Genomic DNA, 17,911 nt, shown 5'->3' on the forward strand with positions numbered 1-17,911 from the left:
TGAATCAGGACCTCAGTTTCCCTGGACAGACATTGCCATTTTATTGGATACGTAATCTTGTTGCTTTTCTAGATACAGAATGTCTAAAATTCTGCCATCTGCTAGAAAACTAAGAATAACTGTGTCTGCATTGAAGGGGAAAAGGAGGGAACTGATTCTATGAGTTACAGCAGCCTTCCACCTGCTTTCTCTCTAAAGGTATGTCTACACTATGGAGACTATACTGGCATAGCCCAGTAGTGTAGACACAGCATACGTTGACAGAAAGCGGTTTTCTGTTGGTGTAGGAACACCGCCTCCCGAGCGATGTTAGCTACATTGATGGAAGCACTCTTCTATGGACATAGCTGCGTCTACACTGGGGTTTATGTTGGCATAGCTATGTTGGTCAGAGGTGTGGTTTTTTTTTTTTTTCATACCTGTGACCAATGTAGCTTTCTAGACAAAGCCTAAGAGAAAATGCTGGCCATCTTAAGGACTGAAAAAAGAATTTGTGAGGTTATCAGAAGACATTTTTGTTTACAAATTAGTTTCCTGTCTGGTTACAAAAAAAAAAAAGGGTTGCTTTTTTGTGTTTAGCTGAAATTGGCAATATATTCAGATGCAGAAAAACTGTCTAGAGAACTTGTCTAGCTCCGTATTTTCCTTTTGGTATGTTTTTTTTTTAAATGTTATTATCCAAAAACATACTATATAATCAATAAGGAGAAAAACTGAAAACCAGTCCAAATAATCCTACCTACTTTAAATTTGCAGTGCATTCAAGATATTTTTAATCAAAGAGGCATTACTCTGGAAGTATTTACTAATTGATGATTATATGACTCATTGTGTAGGTTTAGAAAGGAATGGTGTTTTTGCCTTTTCAAAGAAGGTTGTCTTTCCATTTGTCTCTTACCCATACCAGTAGCCAGATAGGGAAGCTGGTCTTGTCATCCAGTGGTTTTATTTTCTAGGAATAACTCAGTGGAGGCAGAAACTGACATGATGCTAAGGGAAAACGAATATAAAAAAGTTCCACTGAGTTGGATCTATTTATTAATAAAGGAAAATCTGAGTGTTTTTTGTTCCTGTATTGTAGAGACTTTCCAAAAATATCTAAAACAACAATTATTAGAGATTGAGGGAAACTTCAACATTTGTATGTCCTTCAGTTACTCTGAGCTTACTTTATGGAGGCATGACATTTGATTGTGTTTTATTTTTTAGGTACATTTTGAAAAGTCTTTAAAAATTCTTTTTGTGGGAGAAGTGAAAGAGGATGACTATTCAGATTTGTTCTTGAAAATAAACTGCATCTCTGCTCCCCCTGAGAGTGATCCTTTGATGTCTTTCCCCCTTTCCTTCTGTCCGTGGACTTAGAACATGCTATTGAAGCTTAAATTGAATATGATCTCATTTTGCGTTAATCTCTTTAATTTATTTTCTGTACTGCTCCATGCTTCAGAAATTTCCTTTAGTTTTTTTAGACTATCAAGTTAGAACAGAAGAGATTCTAGTTAGACTGGAGAAGAGAACTGGCCTAGGCATCATTGTAAAAAGCTTAATGAAGAGCTCTTCTTAATGTGCAGCTGTGGTCAAAAGCCAAGCAAGGTGTTAGGCTGCATGAGGGATTGGATGGAGAATAATTTGGAAAATGTTATTATGCCATTATATAAGTCAGTGAGGTGGCCTCATTTGCAATATTAATCACCCACATTGTAACAAAATAGATAAATCGCAGAATGGTCAAGGATGTGGGAAAACTGTTGAAGAGAGATTGAAAAGATCTGGATTGTTTATGTTAGAAAGGAGATGAATAAGAGGGGTCATGATGAAAGTATATAAAATAATTAATGGTCTTGAGGATGTAGATCAGGAATTTCTGTTCTCCCTGTCTCATAACTCGAGAACAACAGATATTCAATGAAATTAAAAGGTGGCAAATTCAAATAATTTTTCGCACAACCTGTAATTGAATTCTGGAACACATTGCCACAGGAAGTTGTTGAGGCCAAGAATTTAGCAAAATTCAAAATAGGTTTGGACTTCTATGCAGATAACATGAATATCCAGAGTTGCTATAATTAATGGTAACAAATTGTGTGGAATGGATATTTAACCTCTAGCTTCAGGGTTTAAGTCAGTCTCTAGTTCTTGGATCACGAGACTTAATGTATGGGGTAGATTATCTTGCATCTGCCTGCTGCAGCGTTCTTACACCTTCCTCTTAAGCATCTGGTACTGGCCACTCTCTGAGACATAATACTGGACTAGATAGACCACAAGTGTGATTTCAATTTGGTAATGCCTGTATTCCTGTTAGCTGGCAGGGAACCCTTCCCTCTACTCTCCAGAATACCATAATTTATTCTATTTAGTGTCTCAGTCTTCACTTGAAAACATCTCCCTTTGCCAGAAGTTTAAAAGAAGTTAAAAGGCTTATACTGTAAGTCTTGTCTGCACTCTGGATTAGTTTAGCACTGGTGCAGCTCCTTGTGGGATAGAATGGTGGAAATACTAGCACAGACTGTGTACAGGTACTTTTATCTCTGTCGTGTGTCAGGACTTCCATCATTGCTAGCAGTGCTGCTAGACCAAGTCCTCAAGATTATCAAAGGTGCTCATCTGTTAGACATCTGTCCTTCCCTTCAGGGAGTGGTGATGGTAGGGGAACTGTTCATATGAGCATACAAAATTCAGACAAATGAACAGAAAACGCCACCATCATTATGCAACTTTTTAAACGCATGTTGAAATTTCACTAAAAACATTGATCCAAAGGCTACAGAAATCATTTAGAAAGATTCTCTTCAAATTAATTTATCAAACTCCCCATACCCAATGAAAATAGTGAGGCAGGATCCATTTTAGTAAATGTTACCATTGTTAGTTAAATACAATGTTAATTAAAAATAATATCCAAATCAGTTGGTTTTGATAAAAACCTGTGAATTTGAAAAATCACTGAAGTTTTCTTTAAAGAAAAGAGTGACGAGGGTGGGGAAGTGGGGAGGAAACTATCAGAAAAAAACTAACCAACCCCCAAATCCTTTCTGCTTTGTGTTTTCAGATTGTCTTCTTGCAGTGTGACAGATACGTTGAGTTTCATTCACAACATGGCCGTTATTACAGGACAAGAATACCAAAGTTTGGTAGAGATTTCTCCTATCACTACCCATCATGTGACCTGTATTTTGTAGGAGCAAGGTATTGATCCGGATGGGCTGGTCTCTGTTTTCATTTTTCTTAGGACTGGTTTTTCCAAGTATAAAATGAAGCTAAAAATATACTGTACAAATTGACAAATCCATCTACATGCATAGTGGAAAATGCTATTCTCTAGTGAAGACAGAAAATGTTGGTGATAGAAAAAATAAGTTGATTCATTAAACAGAAGACTTTACAAAATTAAATTCAATAACTCTCAGGAAGGAAAAATCATTCCCAAATACTAATTTGGGAATAACTCTTTAGGCAATAGTACTGCAGAAAAAGATCGGGGGGTACATTGGATCACAAATTGAATACGGGCCTGCAATGCAATGCAGTTGCAAAAATGGCTGGTATCATTCTGGAGTGTATTAACAGGATTATCATATGTAATATATGGGAGGTAATTGGCTCTCCTTAGCACTGGTGAGACCTCAGCTGGAGTACTGTGTCCAGTTCCGGGCACCATACTTTAAAAAGATGTGGACAAATTGGAGAGAGTCCAGAAGAGAGCAACAAAAACAATAAAAGGTTTAGAAAAACCTAAAATAAATAAATAACAAACAACTGAACATGCTGAGAGTTGTTAAGATAACATGTTAGAAAATTAACACATTCCTTACCTGGGAAGGTGTAGTTTTTGGTATAGTACCAACACTTTGTTGGTGAACATTTAGAGATGGGAAGGAAGATTAGTCAGGGGATAGGAGTTTCCCTGCTCTATTCAAATTAAGTTCTGAAAATTTATACTTGCTATAAAAATGAGATCTAAACAAGAATTGTCTTATGGTTTTCACTCATTTAAAATATTCAGCATTTAGAGAGAAAATAATTAACTTTAGCTTCTTTGTAGTTCTGAAGTATACAGATTAAATCTGGAACAAGGAAGGTACCTGAATTCTCTACAAACAGATGCTTCGTAAGTACCTACAGTTTATCATGTTCATTACAATTTTTTCCAGCAGGGGGAACCAAATATTTAGCTTGCTCATTATTAATAGCACATTCCATGCGCAATCCAAATGCACTGTAATGTAAATTAAGGTATAGTTTGAAAGAAGCATGGTCAATTCTGAGCTTCATACTTTAAAAAAATCTTCACTCTGACAATTAGATGTGTTCAACTTATTTCTATGGATATTTTTTAATTGTCTAATCTCTTTAAAATAGATATTATGAAACTTCGTTTTGATTAATGTGCCTTCATTTAACCATCCCCAGTGCTCTTCAGTCTAGCCATCATATGTTGGCTGATTTCTTGCAGTCTTCATGGCATAAATGGGTCTTGAGAAGGTACTTGGAGGAGGTGATAGACTTGTAAATCATTTCAGGGAAGATTCCAAGTGCAAGAGGGGATGAGGAAGGAAACAATAAGATATTTATGGAAGGATAAGCAGGCAGTTGAGGGTGGGATTGTTGGTAGGATAGTGGTGTTGGGACAAGCATGATAATTACAATTATTTTAGTTCTTCTAAGTCATTTTGTGGGACATTAAACTTTGCCCCTCTTTCTGTTCTAGGGAGAATAATGTCTGTGACATAAATCCCATACACTGCTTATTTGCTACTGGTACAGCTGAGGTAAATGTTTAAATTAACCTTTCTAAGAACTGTGGCAGTATTTCTTTCTCATTTCTTGGTGATTGTATGCAGATCATAGAAGTAAATCATAATATATAGCTGAAGAAATAATTTGATCTAATTTATTACGTTAAATGTGAATTGATTAAGATGTTGGACAGCATGACTGTTTTCAGAGCACAATGCAAACAGAATTTCTTGCACTATATTGGATGTGGAGACACTTATGATTCCACAAGTAAACAAAGAAAACAATCATCACATTTAACTTTAAAATATAGACATATGTATAACTTAACTAGCCTACACACATCCTGTAACTATTTTAGGATTTAACATTTTAAAGACATTCAGATCTGATCGTATTTTTTAAAAATAGAAGAAAACTAAAATGTGGCAATTAGCATGTCATCACTTAAATCCAATCCTTCCATGAGCTGTTTACCTTTGCAATTAAAGTGGATTGTCAATAGATCCAGCATCCTCTATAGTTTGATTTCTGGCTTCTGACAGGGCTAAATAATTGCACTGTTTAATCTTGAATTATATATATATTTTTTCATTAATTGTTTATTCTGTGTTTAGGGGAAAGTGGAATGCTGGGACCCTAGAACTAGAAATCGAGTTGGTGTGTTGGACTGCGCTTTAAGCAGTGTGACAGCAGATACAGAGTAAGTAATGATTGGCTGTTAGTGCATAATGTTAGGTCCTGATTCTGCTCTCCAGTCCTACTACACATCAGTAATCCCATCAATGCTAGAGTGTAAATGCTGTAGAATTGTCCTTTATCTAGAAAGTTAGGTCTCTTATTTCATTGGTCTGGCAGGCAAAGGCTAAATGCACATCAACCCAGAGCTTGTGAAGATGAACAATAGTATTTCTGAAAAATGCATGTCATTGATGTCCCCATTAGTTTTTGTATCTAATTTCTGAATATATAGACAAACATTCAGTATTTTTAGCCATTAACTATAGGCATTTTAGCAAATATTCAGTCTTTAGTAAAAGGAAAATATAATTATGAACATTGTTCTTTTCAGGATAGATGGCTTGCCATCTATTTCAGCACTGAAGTTTAATGGAGCTTTGAATATGGCAGTAGGCACATCCACTGGACAGGTAGGCATGCTGTTGAATTAACTTTGTTTGCCATAGATCTTGAGAGATACAGTTCTTGTACCAAAGACCTGGATCTTTTCAGACATTCAGTATAGTTGTTTTGAAGCCACTTTACTAGCGGAGGAGTAAAATATACACACACAAACTTGGCATTTGTGTTTGTATCCAAGGTAATAATACTCAACCTTAAGGTGCAGAGTAACTTCATCAAGAGGAATTAAAGAGCTACAAAATTACAATGTAGTGATGTCCTGATGTAATGCTACAAAATCCCCCCGCCCCCCCTGGGCACAACATCTCAATGTAACTTTCTGTTGACTCAATAGTGTGAGGAAGTTACTGTTTTTTGTGGTTCTGCTGCTTTTCAATTCAATTTATCATATCCACTCTCCTCCTACCCCACCTCCTGGCTATTCTAGTGAAAGGGGTTGTTTTTCATCTTTCTTGCAACTGCTCCTGGGTGAAGTTAGGGATTGCCCAACTCCAGTTAATTGATTATTACTTGGGCTGTCCATGTGTAGTGCAGTGTTAGGATTTCTTCTGTCTTCAGTACTCTATTTGATTGTAGAGCCCCAGGTTGAGTATTGTTTTTGTACGTCTGCTTTCTGAGTACCTGTTCCGGATGTTTTGAGAGAGCCATTCACCTCAATACTTGGGGTTCAAAGTCTAATGTTTGTGAATCAGAAGAATATTAGTACTAGTGTAGCTCTGCTCATGTGTAGAACTGGATGCTTTACAAAGGTAAGTTAGCATTAGTATCCCCACTTTACATTTAGGAAATTGAGACACTGCCCAAGGCCCAGTGACCGATCCGTGGGAGAACCAGGACTAGAGTTTAAGTCTCCTGAATCCCAGGCCAGGGCTCTTACCTACTGGACCACGTTACTTCCCATAAAGGGAATGTGAACACTAATGTTTTCAATGGAAAGCATGAAAATGACGTTCCCAGGTAGTAAGTTGATTTAAAAACTGCTAAATCCCAAGGGGTTTCTAAGAATATGAGTTACATATCTCACTTGAAGTTACCTTGCCTTATCACCATCTTGTGCCATAAAGGAAAAATAGCACTAGAATACACTAGACAGATGACAGCACATATAACACTTGATTTTTGGTATTTACTAGGAAGTATGGTAAATGCTTACATTCATATATAATCATAGTACTGAAGCATCTGTGTGGTATTGGTATAAGAGATTAATTCAGAGTAAACCAGGCTTGTTACATAAACAATAACCCGTTCAGAATTTCAGCTGCTTCTTAGTTATATTTTTACAGACTTGTCTAAACACAAAAGTTCTACCAGTTTAACCTAAAGGTGATGTTGCACAAATGTAGTTTAACCGGTACAACATTGAGTGTAGGCCAAGTCTAGGTTGAACCCTCTTGATTAGATAGTACAGGGAATTTCTGTTGTCTTTATTTTTCCAGGTTTTGTTGTATGATCTCAGATCCAGTAATCCATTAATAGTCAAAGATCACCAGTATGGCCTGCCTATTAAATCAATCCAGTTCCAGGATCCATTAGATTTAATAATATCTGCAGATTCACGAATCATAAAAATGTGGAACAAGGACACGGTAAGTATATTAAATTATTTTTCATAATTTTGTTTATATGTGATTTGAACTTATGTCTTATGTCTGCATTTCAATATAGTGAGGTTTTTTGTGTATCCTAATTTGCTTAGTATTGTTATATTCTGTTTGACTTCCCAAATAGATTGGGAAAATCTTCAGTAAACTGTTGAGTATACAGATGCACAGACTGTTTTCAACAGATATATAGCTGCTTATAAGCCTTTTTAAAAAAAAAATAAAGGTCTAAAACATTTGTAAAATTGGTGAGATGTAAAAAAACAAAAAAACACACAATGTTTTCCTTCCTCTGTCCCTTTAGCACAAAGTCTATTTTTCCCAAAATGCACTTAATTCATTTCTAACCCCCGTGATCAACGTTCTGTAGTTCAAGGAGTCCGATGCTTATATTTACATAACTCTGCCAGTACGAAGAAGCAGAAATTAAGCCTACTCTCAAATTGCAATTTGCAATATGTTGTATATTGCATTAACTGACTAATTTACAGTAGATATTTTTAACCTTAAAAGCTTAAAAGGCAGAGAGAAAGTTGAGCTTTCAGCCTGAATATCCATATGATACAGGAGATGTCACGTTTGTTGGGTGTTTGACAATCTCTTTGTCTTAATCTGTGCATTAATGCTAATGTTTTGTATGGAATTTACTATGCGCGAATTGGCAGATCCATAATAGCGCTATTGTAACTTAGTTTCATTTCAGGGTCTTTCATTATTTGCTGTTTTTCTCTTACCAGTGCTTGTATTACACTCCTCAAAGACTCACTAGCTGTTCTGCTCCTGCACTCTTCTTCTCTTCTGACTTGATGGTGGACCTTACCAAGAGAAGTCACGGCCCGTTCCGTAGCTTCCAAATGCTTTATAGCCTATTTCAGACAGTCATCTAGGGTTGTACTATTATTTCTCCACCATAGGAAATCTACTTGCCTTCACAAACACCCAGAGGCCTTTTAGGTTCACCAGCTTTCTTACAGTTTTCTCTGATCACACATGGGTTGGTTGGTAACAAGCCTCTTTTCAGTAACTGTATAGTTAGTTACAAGATTTGATAAATCCTTGACTAGTGTTTAAACACCAGCGCTAGCCTCTCTCCATTTTTTTAATTGCATATATTTCTCTCAACGACAGTTAAGCACCATAAAGGTTAGTAGGTGGCTCCTGAGGTGGGAAGAGGGAGAGTTTCTTACCGCAGGAGGCAGTGCTGGGTTTGGACTCTTTCCTAGAGTGTGTGCCAACTGGCCCCACCTCCACCAGCTGTTGGTTCCTGAATATCTCTGGTTGAGTGCCAACCGTGCAGAGGCAGATTGGGGTGGAGAGTCTCTGGCTTTGATACCAGAGTAGCCCCATGCTGAGACGTGCCTTCGGGTGGGGAGTGTGAAGCTTTTATCTGCTGAGATGGGGGTGGGAGAATGCTCTTCTATTAGTCATCAGGGAAGAGACCAGAGGTGGGTGGGGTAACAGCATTCGCCTGGGAGGTAAAGGAAGCGCCTGGAAGGTAGGTGCGACTGCTGCAGGGAAGGCAGAAGAGACGAGAAATGGGATCCAAGTTTGCTCTGCTTTTGTCCCTCATTTTAGAACACTGAGGACATGTGTGCTCATGCTTTTAGTGCTATGGCCCAATTCTTAGAGGCTGTTTTACATGTTTGCTTATAAAAGTACCTAACTGTGCTGTCTGGGTTTTCCCCCTCTTAAAATAGTCTTGCTTCTGAATCCCTCTAAATTTGCACAATAATTCTGGATACAGTGCAAAACAGGTTCTGACCATCGTGATCATTAAAGCTCACTTGGCACGTTACAGATGAGTAAGAGTAGATGTGCCATTTCTTCAATGATAACAGAAAGGGAAAGAATAATAGGAATAACTACCAGTTGGCAAGGAAGGGTATGAACCAAGTGGGTGCCAGATGGCTACTTCAGGGCTGCAGCTGCTTTTCTCTGTCCAACTCAAAGGACCAGTTATCAGAAAATTATGCTGGGAAAGTTTTCGGTGAACGAGTGACCATGCACTCTGTGCATTCGGAGAGAGGTGCTTGCAGAGAAGGGACCGAATTCCTACATTTTCAAGCAAGTCCTTTACCTTTAGACATCCGCATCTTTGGTGGTAACCTAATGCTTGAAATATTTTTATATATTAGAATTTCAAGGGCTATGTTTCAATGTATTTTTTTGCTGATGTTTCTATAATGAAAACGCAGACGCAGACATCCACTGCCTCCCTCATTCAGTGCCCTGCCACACACGGTAATTTCATTGTCCAGGCGCCATTCTAGTTGGTAATCACATTCTTCCTAGCTAAATTCCCCCTGTAGATTCTACATATGGTTTTCTTCACTTTGTCTAAATTGATGTGTAGTGTTGCTGTGCATTGTTAAACAAGTCACATTCCACTCAAGAACAGGCTGTCTTTCAGTTATGGATGAAGTGATCGGCGTATATCATGTATCGCACTTCGTGGTTGAGGATTTGAGATCCTCAATTGAACGGCATTGTATAAATGCGAAGTGGTATTAAATGGCTATTTATGATATAGGATTATACACAGAATATACTATATACCCAGTTTTCACCTCAGTGTAAATAATGAAGAAGCAGGTTTGGCACCCTTCTCAGTCAATTTGTTAGAACAAGCGGACTCCCATTCCTCATATGCTGTCAGTAAAAGGATCCATTTTAAAATATTTAAAGGCAAAACTTTTTTTTAATTAAAAAAAAAAAAAAAAAAACTTGGGTCACAAACTTCTTTTAGTGCCTATCTTGCCCATCAGTGGGATTATGTGTAGCAACATGAACTGAAAATGACAAGGTTGTTCAACAACAGATCTTACCCTTTTCTTAATGTTGTGCAGCATTGATTCCTGTTTATCTTTGTTTCTCCTGTTCTGTTACTTTGGATATTTTTTTTAATAGTTTCCTCTTGTCTTACTTCACTAAGTGGTTTGGATGTAAACTGAGAGCTGTCTTTTTTTTTTTTTTTTTCCCCTTGATCTACTATAGAGTCATGAAGTAACACGAAATCCTTAAACTGTGTACTTTTAATATTATTATTATTAAATCGCTTATCAACCTCTATTCTGGTCTTTCTAAGTTACAACTGGATCCTTTTATTCAGACCTCTTTAATATGACGTTAATAAATTACAGGTAGTGTAAAGTGCTATGCCATGCCTTGTGTTACACACACGAGTGGGGTGGGAGAACCAAAGCCCACACCCCACCTCAGCTCTCTAGTATAGATTTCAGCTCTCTAGTATAGATGGGTTACTTATTAAAATGAGACTACATAGAACTGGCACATTCAGACTATGCCGAAATGAGGGCTACATCCCACATACATAAAATGGAATAGATTGCTGACATCCCCATCTTCAATGCAGCAATTCCAAAGGGGAGATTACAAGTCCCAGCATGCAGTGTCGTATTTTGAGTTGAGCAACTGATAGGCCACATATTCTTATTGAACATCTGGTCAGCCAGGGGCTACAATGTAGAATTCCTTGAGCTGCCTTTGCCATCATAGTGCAAAGCCTTGTTTGTATCATGCCTTGCTTGCTGTACTCTTCCACTATATTTTTAATTTCCATAAGGGCTACTTTTTAATCGGTTTGTTTTATTGAACTTCGTAATTGTATCATTTAAAATCTCTTAATGTTTTCTTCCTACTATTTCAGGGGAAAATATTTACTTCCATGGAGCCAGAACATGATATCAATGATGTCTGCCTTTATCCTAATTCAGGTATGTAAAATACCCTAAATACCTATTACATTCAACAGGTAAAGCACCTACTGCCTCAGGCTGTGATCTCCTTAGCTGTCATAGTGAAGGAGAGTCAGGCTTGGCTGACCTTGGTTGGTAGACTTTTTATGGAGCTTCATGTGGTCATATTTGTATCCTTCTTTCCTCTGAGTCAGTAATGAATCAGTGTGACACTATGATTGTAAGCCACTGTACTGTCAGTCGGAGGATCAGAGCTGCTTTTGGCCATTGAAAATCCAATGCAATTTTTCATAAGAGTAGCGGTTTTAGCTCTGTCCAGACCAGAACCTAATTTGAGTAAGGAAAGTTTTTTCTTTCTAAAACTGGACAAAGTTTTTTCATCAGTATTTTGACAAAAAATGACTTGTCAACAACATTTAAAATGTTTGTGTTTTGTCATAATTTCATAATTTGAACAGAGCTACACCCGTGCACTGAGAGTTCAAACCCTAGCCTTATCAGGAATCTGAGAATGATCTGGAGGCATACTGCTACTGTCTGTCTCTATTAAGGGGTTTTTGACTTTTGGGAAATGTGCCCCGTTAATTTAGAAGGAGCTCTGTTTTCTTAATGATAATCAATTACATGTGCTGTGCGTAAATATGTGAGAGTGATTGCTGGGTACTTGCTACTTTTCCACCTGCGGATTATTATAGCAGAGTGTCAGCATTGATTAATTGGAAGGAAGATGAAAGGATAATGTAATCATGTTTCCTGAACAATGAAACTGTGTGTCATTAAAGGAAACCAGGTCGCAGAATCATTTGGTCAAGGGGTTCCTCATACACAGTCCTCTCATACAAGGTGCTCATATCATTGTTAGAGTCTTATAACTTTGTTGGTGCAGAGCTAGGGAATACAAGGGGTCAGAGCAGTGAGGAGGAATGTAGGAGGGTGTTGGAGTATTGCTGGAGGTGTGGGGGATGAGAGGGAGCAAAGGAGTGGGGGGAATAGGAGGAGAGGGGTCTGTGGCTGTGATGAGAGGGGTAAATGGAAGGGCGGTAGGGACAAGAGATTGTGGGTGTCAGGGCAAGAGGAGGGAGTGGGGATTAGGGATGGTAGGAGGGATGGATGGCAGGAAGTGGGTGGGGGGATTAGAGGTTGGGGGCTTGTCTCCCCTTCTGTGTTCTGAGTCCCTCTCCTTGTTCCCCTTTGTGTGCCAGGATCTGGGGAAATCTGCGGCTGCCCCCCCCCCCCCCCAATGTGTGTGCTGGAATCTGGGGGGGGGGTCTGCCCCTCTCCATATCCCCCCATGTGACCTGGTATCTGGGGGGGACCATGGTTCCCCTGGAGGATCTGAATTCCTCTCTCTGCCCCCATGTGTGTGCCAGGATGCGGGGGGGGGGAGGACCCTGCTCCTCTGCATGGTGAGCTGAGAACAAGCATGCATAGAAAATGCACCAAGTATACAGTGCTGAGTCCAGGATGGGGAGCGGCAAGGAGTGTCTGTCCATCCCCTCAGAAAATGTCCCCACTGACTCCATGCTAATACCTATACTGGTCCTGCAGCCTCTCCCCAGTTCCTCAGTCTGCACCTCCCAACCTGACACCTGTCTCTCCATGGGGAGGACTCTTGTGGAGGGAGAACCAGGCTGTCTTGGACAGCAGAGACAGACAATGAGAAGATAGCAGGGAGAGAAGGGATTAACATGCGACAAGTGCATTCTGTGGCCAGGGTAATTGTTGCTAGGGAGCCAGAGGCAATGGAAAGGGAGAGCTGGACTGTGGTACATGGGGATGCTAAGAAATTTATTTTTTTATAAAAACAAGGAAATTAAATGTCCCCAACATCCATCATCTCAGAATTAAGATTGCCTAGTGGTGCCTTTTACCTTTCTGGAACGTGGAGAGTGGCTAAACTTTTGAAAACCAAGAAATAGAGTTACAGTAATGCAAACTTCTGAAAACTAGGAAGCAGAGTTAAGGTGCAATCTATTACGGTCTTAACTCTGCCCTTGGAGTGATGCTCCAACGTGCCCATAACATGCCCACTAGCAATCTGCCTTTGTAGTTAGTGCAGAACACTCAGGGAACAGGGCACATGATTACTGTAGCACAGAGTTTAATATCTTATGTTTGCTAAGGCAAAACTTGTATTCAGGTGAGGGGTACTAGCCAGGAGCTACCTATACCTGCCCTGCACTCAAACACCGCCTTCTCCACAGACACAAGAAGAAACTTGCTAAATTGTACAACCCCTTCGCCCTTATGCACAGGATTCCATCAAACACTGTACTTCCATTTACGTTCCCGGGGTGCCTTGGAGAGAGGCTCAGATCACTCCTTCTGTATATCTCCTTATATCACAACCACAGTTTTGCCAAGCTGCTCAGCTAATCCCTCCACCACTCGATACAACTACACATAACACAGTGAAGGCAGCTGGAATGCATGCAGATAATTCCCAGTCATCTCGGGGGTGGGGGTGCAGAGTTAAGGTTGTGTTGGCATGTACCTTATCTGTACTTCCTGGTTTTCAGAGGTTTAAATTCAGCCATTCGCCACATTTTTGGAGGGCATGAGGCACCACTGGCCACCCTTAACTCTGCAATATCTAAGTTGTGTTAACTAAGTTTTTGGGTGTATAATATTGTATACTATACACCCAAATATGAGACTTCTACTCATATTTCCATTGAGTAGAAGTCTCTCTGCCCCATCTGCTTCTGTTCATTGTAAGTTTCTAAAGAACTTGTTTTTTTCAAACAGGCTCCATATTAATACTTCCCATTGAAAAGAGAGTTCTTTCTTATTCCAGTCTGTGAAATTTCTTGCATATAAGATTATTAGTCTGGTCTGTGGTTTGATAGGCGTGTCTCTGTTCTCATGAAGGATGGTCAAGGCTAACAAGCTGAGACAGCAGAAACATGAATAGAAGACTTCTTTGATCAAGACTCTCCTTTTCTATTTCTCAAATTTCCCCTGTAGCATACACCCAGGTACTGTCCCTGAGACTGTTCCCTCCTCTAATTGTTGGTGGAAGCTTCCCAAAGATGCTTACCTTTACTGTCTTCTTTGAAGCATTAGGCATAATTGGTAAACTGCTTCTACCGTTCTATCTTTGGGATTTTCCCTGTTCACTGAATGAACTGTTTTTCCTTTTCTAGTGGCAGTGAAATGCTAATGCTCCAAGGCACTGTTAATCCATGAAATATACCATAAATCTTTCTGATTTTGTTTAGGTTGCCCGTAAACTTTTCTGGGCTTGGTTTTTAACCTTGCTACTGTGACTCTCTTGGTGTGCCAGAAATATTCAGCCCTTTTTCCATCTTCTAGAGTCTAACTGCATTGTGTATTTTTAATAAAGGGATTGGCTGGAAGGGATTATCCCACATATTAATTGTGTGCCTCTATTTGGGTATACATTGTATTTCTCCCCTCTGGCTACATGATGATTGACCCCATTATTCATAGTCTCCGTGGAATCTTTTAGAACATTTTTAGGTCAGAAAGTTATCTAAATTGATTGATTTTTCCACACTCCCCCCTTCATGCTTTTGCTTATTTGTATTATTTAAAGGTCATTTACTTAGGAAAGTCAAGTGACATAAATGCAGAAATATATTCTGAATGTCCTTACTGACCAGTTTTGTGGGGGGAAGTATTGCATATCATTTGTCACATCAAACTTGCACAAAGCCTGTTGCCAGTTCTGGGTTTGCTTAGATTTAATAATACTTGCCAGATGTACCTCACTTCTCGTCTTCAAAGCATTTCAGTCTGCACAATGCCTCTGTACGGGTAGGTATTTTCCATTTTAAAGTAGCACAAATTGAGGTACAGCAGTAAACTGGCTTGTTCAACAACAACAACAACAACAACAACAACAACAACAACATAAATGCAATTGCCATCTGAGTCACAAGATCCTGGCTCCCACTTCTGTACTTAGACCATACCTCTGATTCCCAGAATGATGTATTCTGGATCATCACCAATACTGTAGATGGCAGTTGCTTCACTGAGACGGTCTATCGATCCCCAAGTAACAGGAAACTAAAAATTGCTATAGATGAGGACCCTATCAACGTGAGGGAAATTTTTCAAAAATTTCACTCCAGAATTAACATTGTTTCATCTCCACTTGTGTTGGCCACCATGTTAAGCACAGTATTAATTAGACGCCCTCTGAGCAGAGTGAGAGAACAGTAGCAGCACCTGGCAGCCCACATACAATAGGGTTCATAACAGTGCTCACATCGGTGGAGATGAACCAGTATGAGCAATAGTGGGATTTTTTTAAATAGGGCAATGAGGCAGAGATAATCAACTTACTTGGGGCGCAGTTGACAGGCTTTATTCAAGTCCTAATCAGTTCTGTTTAGATATGCTGTAGTTAACACTATTTTTTTCTCAAAGATCTTTCATGTTTACTCAGATTGCTATTCTAATAACTGTTCCTTTTTAGTCTTATTTTATTTTAATAAAATTTGCAGTTAAATTCTTTTTTCCTAAAGCCCTGTAAAGGCAATGGAATTGATGTACAAATCTGCTTTGTACTGAATAGGACCTATTTTCTTCAAACACTTCTAAATAAAATAGATAAGCTAGTCTCTTATGGCCATGGTTTACACCATGTAATTGTGTCGCTCTTTAGGAATGCTGCTGACGGCCAATGAAGACCCTAAAATGAACATCTACTACATTCCAGTAAGTAATGCAAATAAGTTTGGCCCTGCTAGAAATATTTATGAAATATTGTTTTTTAAACTGTCAGCACTTTAATGTAGCACATTATCTTGTCAGATTGTTCTGTAGTAAATTTTGCGTGCACACTGAATTCATTCTGGAAATCTATAAATAAGGCTTCTAGGCATGTGTAATAATTTGTAAGTAAAATCTATTGCTTAATCTCATGCCAAACTAGGTATTGGAAACAAAATGTGGTGTATTTATATTACATCATTATTTTATTGAAAATCAACCCTGAAGCTTGCCATACTCTTAACAATTCCTAAATTGACTAGTGGCAGTGGGAAATCCAGTCAGAGCCCAAGAGAGGAAATCTGCATATTTTCTATCAACTTGTTAAAATAGATTATTAAATATAAAATGTGGAGCTTACCATCAAGATATAAACTGTCTTCTGAAATAATTACCCTAGCATCATAGTACAGCTATAGGCACTATATCCCTGACCGCTGCTTTCTCAGCCATTTTAATGTTGATGGCAGTTCTTAGCACCTGGTTACCCAATGTCCTATTTGAATTGGAGCTTTTGATTTCAGAAATTTAAATATATCATCAATCTTGAGGTATATTTTAGCCAGGCTTCTACCAAATCTCCAGTTGCTCACATACAGCTACACCTGCATTTTAGTCTAACGGATGCATGTTTGGACTTTTTAAAGTGTGTGCACATGTCTTTATCTCTGCAGGGTTCAGGTGCAAATATACATGTGAGCAATTTTACACACACAAAGGGACGCCACCTCTGAAAATAGATCGGCCTTTCACCAATCATTATATTCATGTTGGCTCTAGATCATGCATTTAAACCAAAAATGTTGGTATAGCTGGGCACAGATAGGGCCACAAAGCCTTTTCAACAATCTGGCAATGCTGCCCTTTCACAAATCTGACTTGCTCTACAGATTGGCTCCTTAATTATCATTGTTCATTTAATAATTTGTTCCTTCTGAGTCCAGCATGTAGTTTGAAAGCTTTCTGTGGTAGCTTATGAGTTATTGCAAAGTTCTATCTTTAGGAAGATTGAAGTTGTGTTAAAAATGTTTCAATCTAGTGTCCTGTCGGTGTTTTTAGTTCAATTGAATAATTTAGTGACTGTACTGCTTGTCTCTAAAACAGCTTGAAAAATCCTGAATATGTTGCAGAATCTTTTTTGTGCATGTTATGAATGTCGCATGTGCTTTACAGATGTAGTAACTTACCTATGTTCTGTTTTGACGGTGCTGGGTTTTGCAGTGACAAATCCAATGTTGTTTCATAATGAAAACATTGCATGTATGCCTTCTTTTTCACGGACAGGCATGTTGTGTTACAAAATGCTATATTAAGACTTATTTTGGCTAATTTCCTTTCCAATGAGTACACTTGTATAAATTGTAAAACAACTAAAAAGAGAATCCGTTTTGTCCATCTCAAAAGTCTGACGTTTTTAAAATCCTTCTAGGGCTGTTGAATTTACACAGTGTTTCTGAATGCAACATTTTGCATTATATTTTAGATTATATCTGAGAAATGTAAATCATGCGTAGCCAGATGTTCCCTAGTGACGTAGCATATGTACTTGTGTAGAGCACATATTATTCCAGTTACAGTCAGCATTTGCCTAGGCTCAAAATTTTCTCCTTTCCCCCCATTTTCTTCATACTTTCTGGCATCCTGAGTGATGTGATGGTTCCCTTGCAGAGAGACAAAAATTGCTTTACCCTGTGACTACTCGGAGCAGATCTTAACCTTCAAGACCCAGCAACTTGCTGTTCTAACTAGTCTAATTTTCCACAGGCAAGTTTTCTGACTATTCTGGGATTGGTTTGAGCCAGGATTCAATTTTACCAGCAAAGAAGGGCTTAATTTATTTATTTGCTGCAAGTTAGGCATGAATAGTGCTTCAGATGTCCTGTCTTTTTGAGATGCAAACAAGAGCTGATTTATTATCCTTTAGTTTCACAACCAAATAAATGCCAGCGGAAAGGGCTTACTAAT

The 17,911-nt window shown here is 38.6% G+C and overlaps 1 protein-coding gene across 1 annotated transcript in view; it reads left to right on the forward strand.

Annotated features, from left to right (window-relative positions):
* NOL10 (nucleolar protein 10) overlaps positions 1-17,911 on the forward strand; it is an 83,190-nt gene that overhangs the window by 9,116 nt on the left and 56,163 nt on the right. The window contains exons 6-13 of the mRNA XM_065401384.1: positions 3,053-3,189; positions 4,046-4,111; positions 4,712-4,772; positions 5,358-5,443; positions 5,813-5,891; positions 7,323-7,472; positions 11,155-11,221; positions 15,840-15,892. Coding sequence (XP_065257456.1) covers positions 3,053-3,189; positions 4,046-4,111; positions 4,712-4,772; positions 5,358-5,443; positions 5,813-5,891; positions 7,323-7,472; positions 11,155-11,221; positions 15,840-15,892 — 699 coding nt within the window. The remainder of the gene's footprint in view (positions 1-3,052; positions 3,190-4,045; positions 4,112-4,711; positions 4,773-5,357; positions 5,444-5,812; positions 5,892-7,322; positions 7,473-11,154; positions 11,222-15,839; positions 15,893-17,911) is intronic.

This window comes from Emys orbicularis, chromosome 3 (assembly GCF_028017835.1).
Source record: "Emys orbicularis isolate rEmyOrb1 chromosome 3, rEmyOrb1.hap1, whole genome shotgun sequence".
Taxonomy (NCBI): domain Eukaryota; kingdom Metazoa; phylum Chordata; order Testudines; family Emydidae; genus Emys; species Emys orbicularis.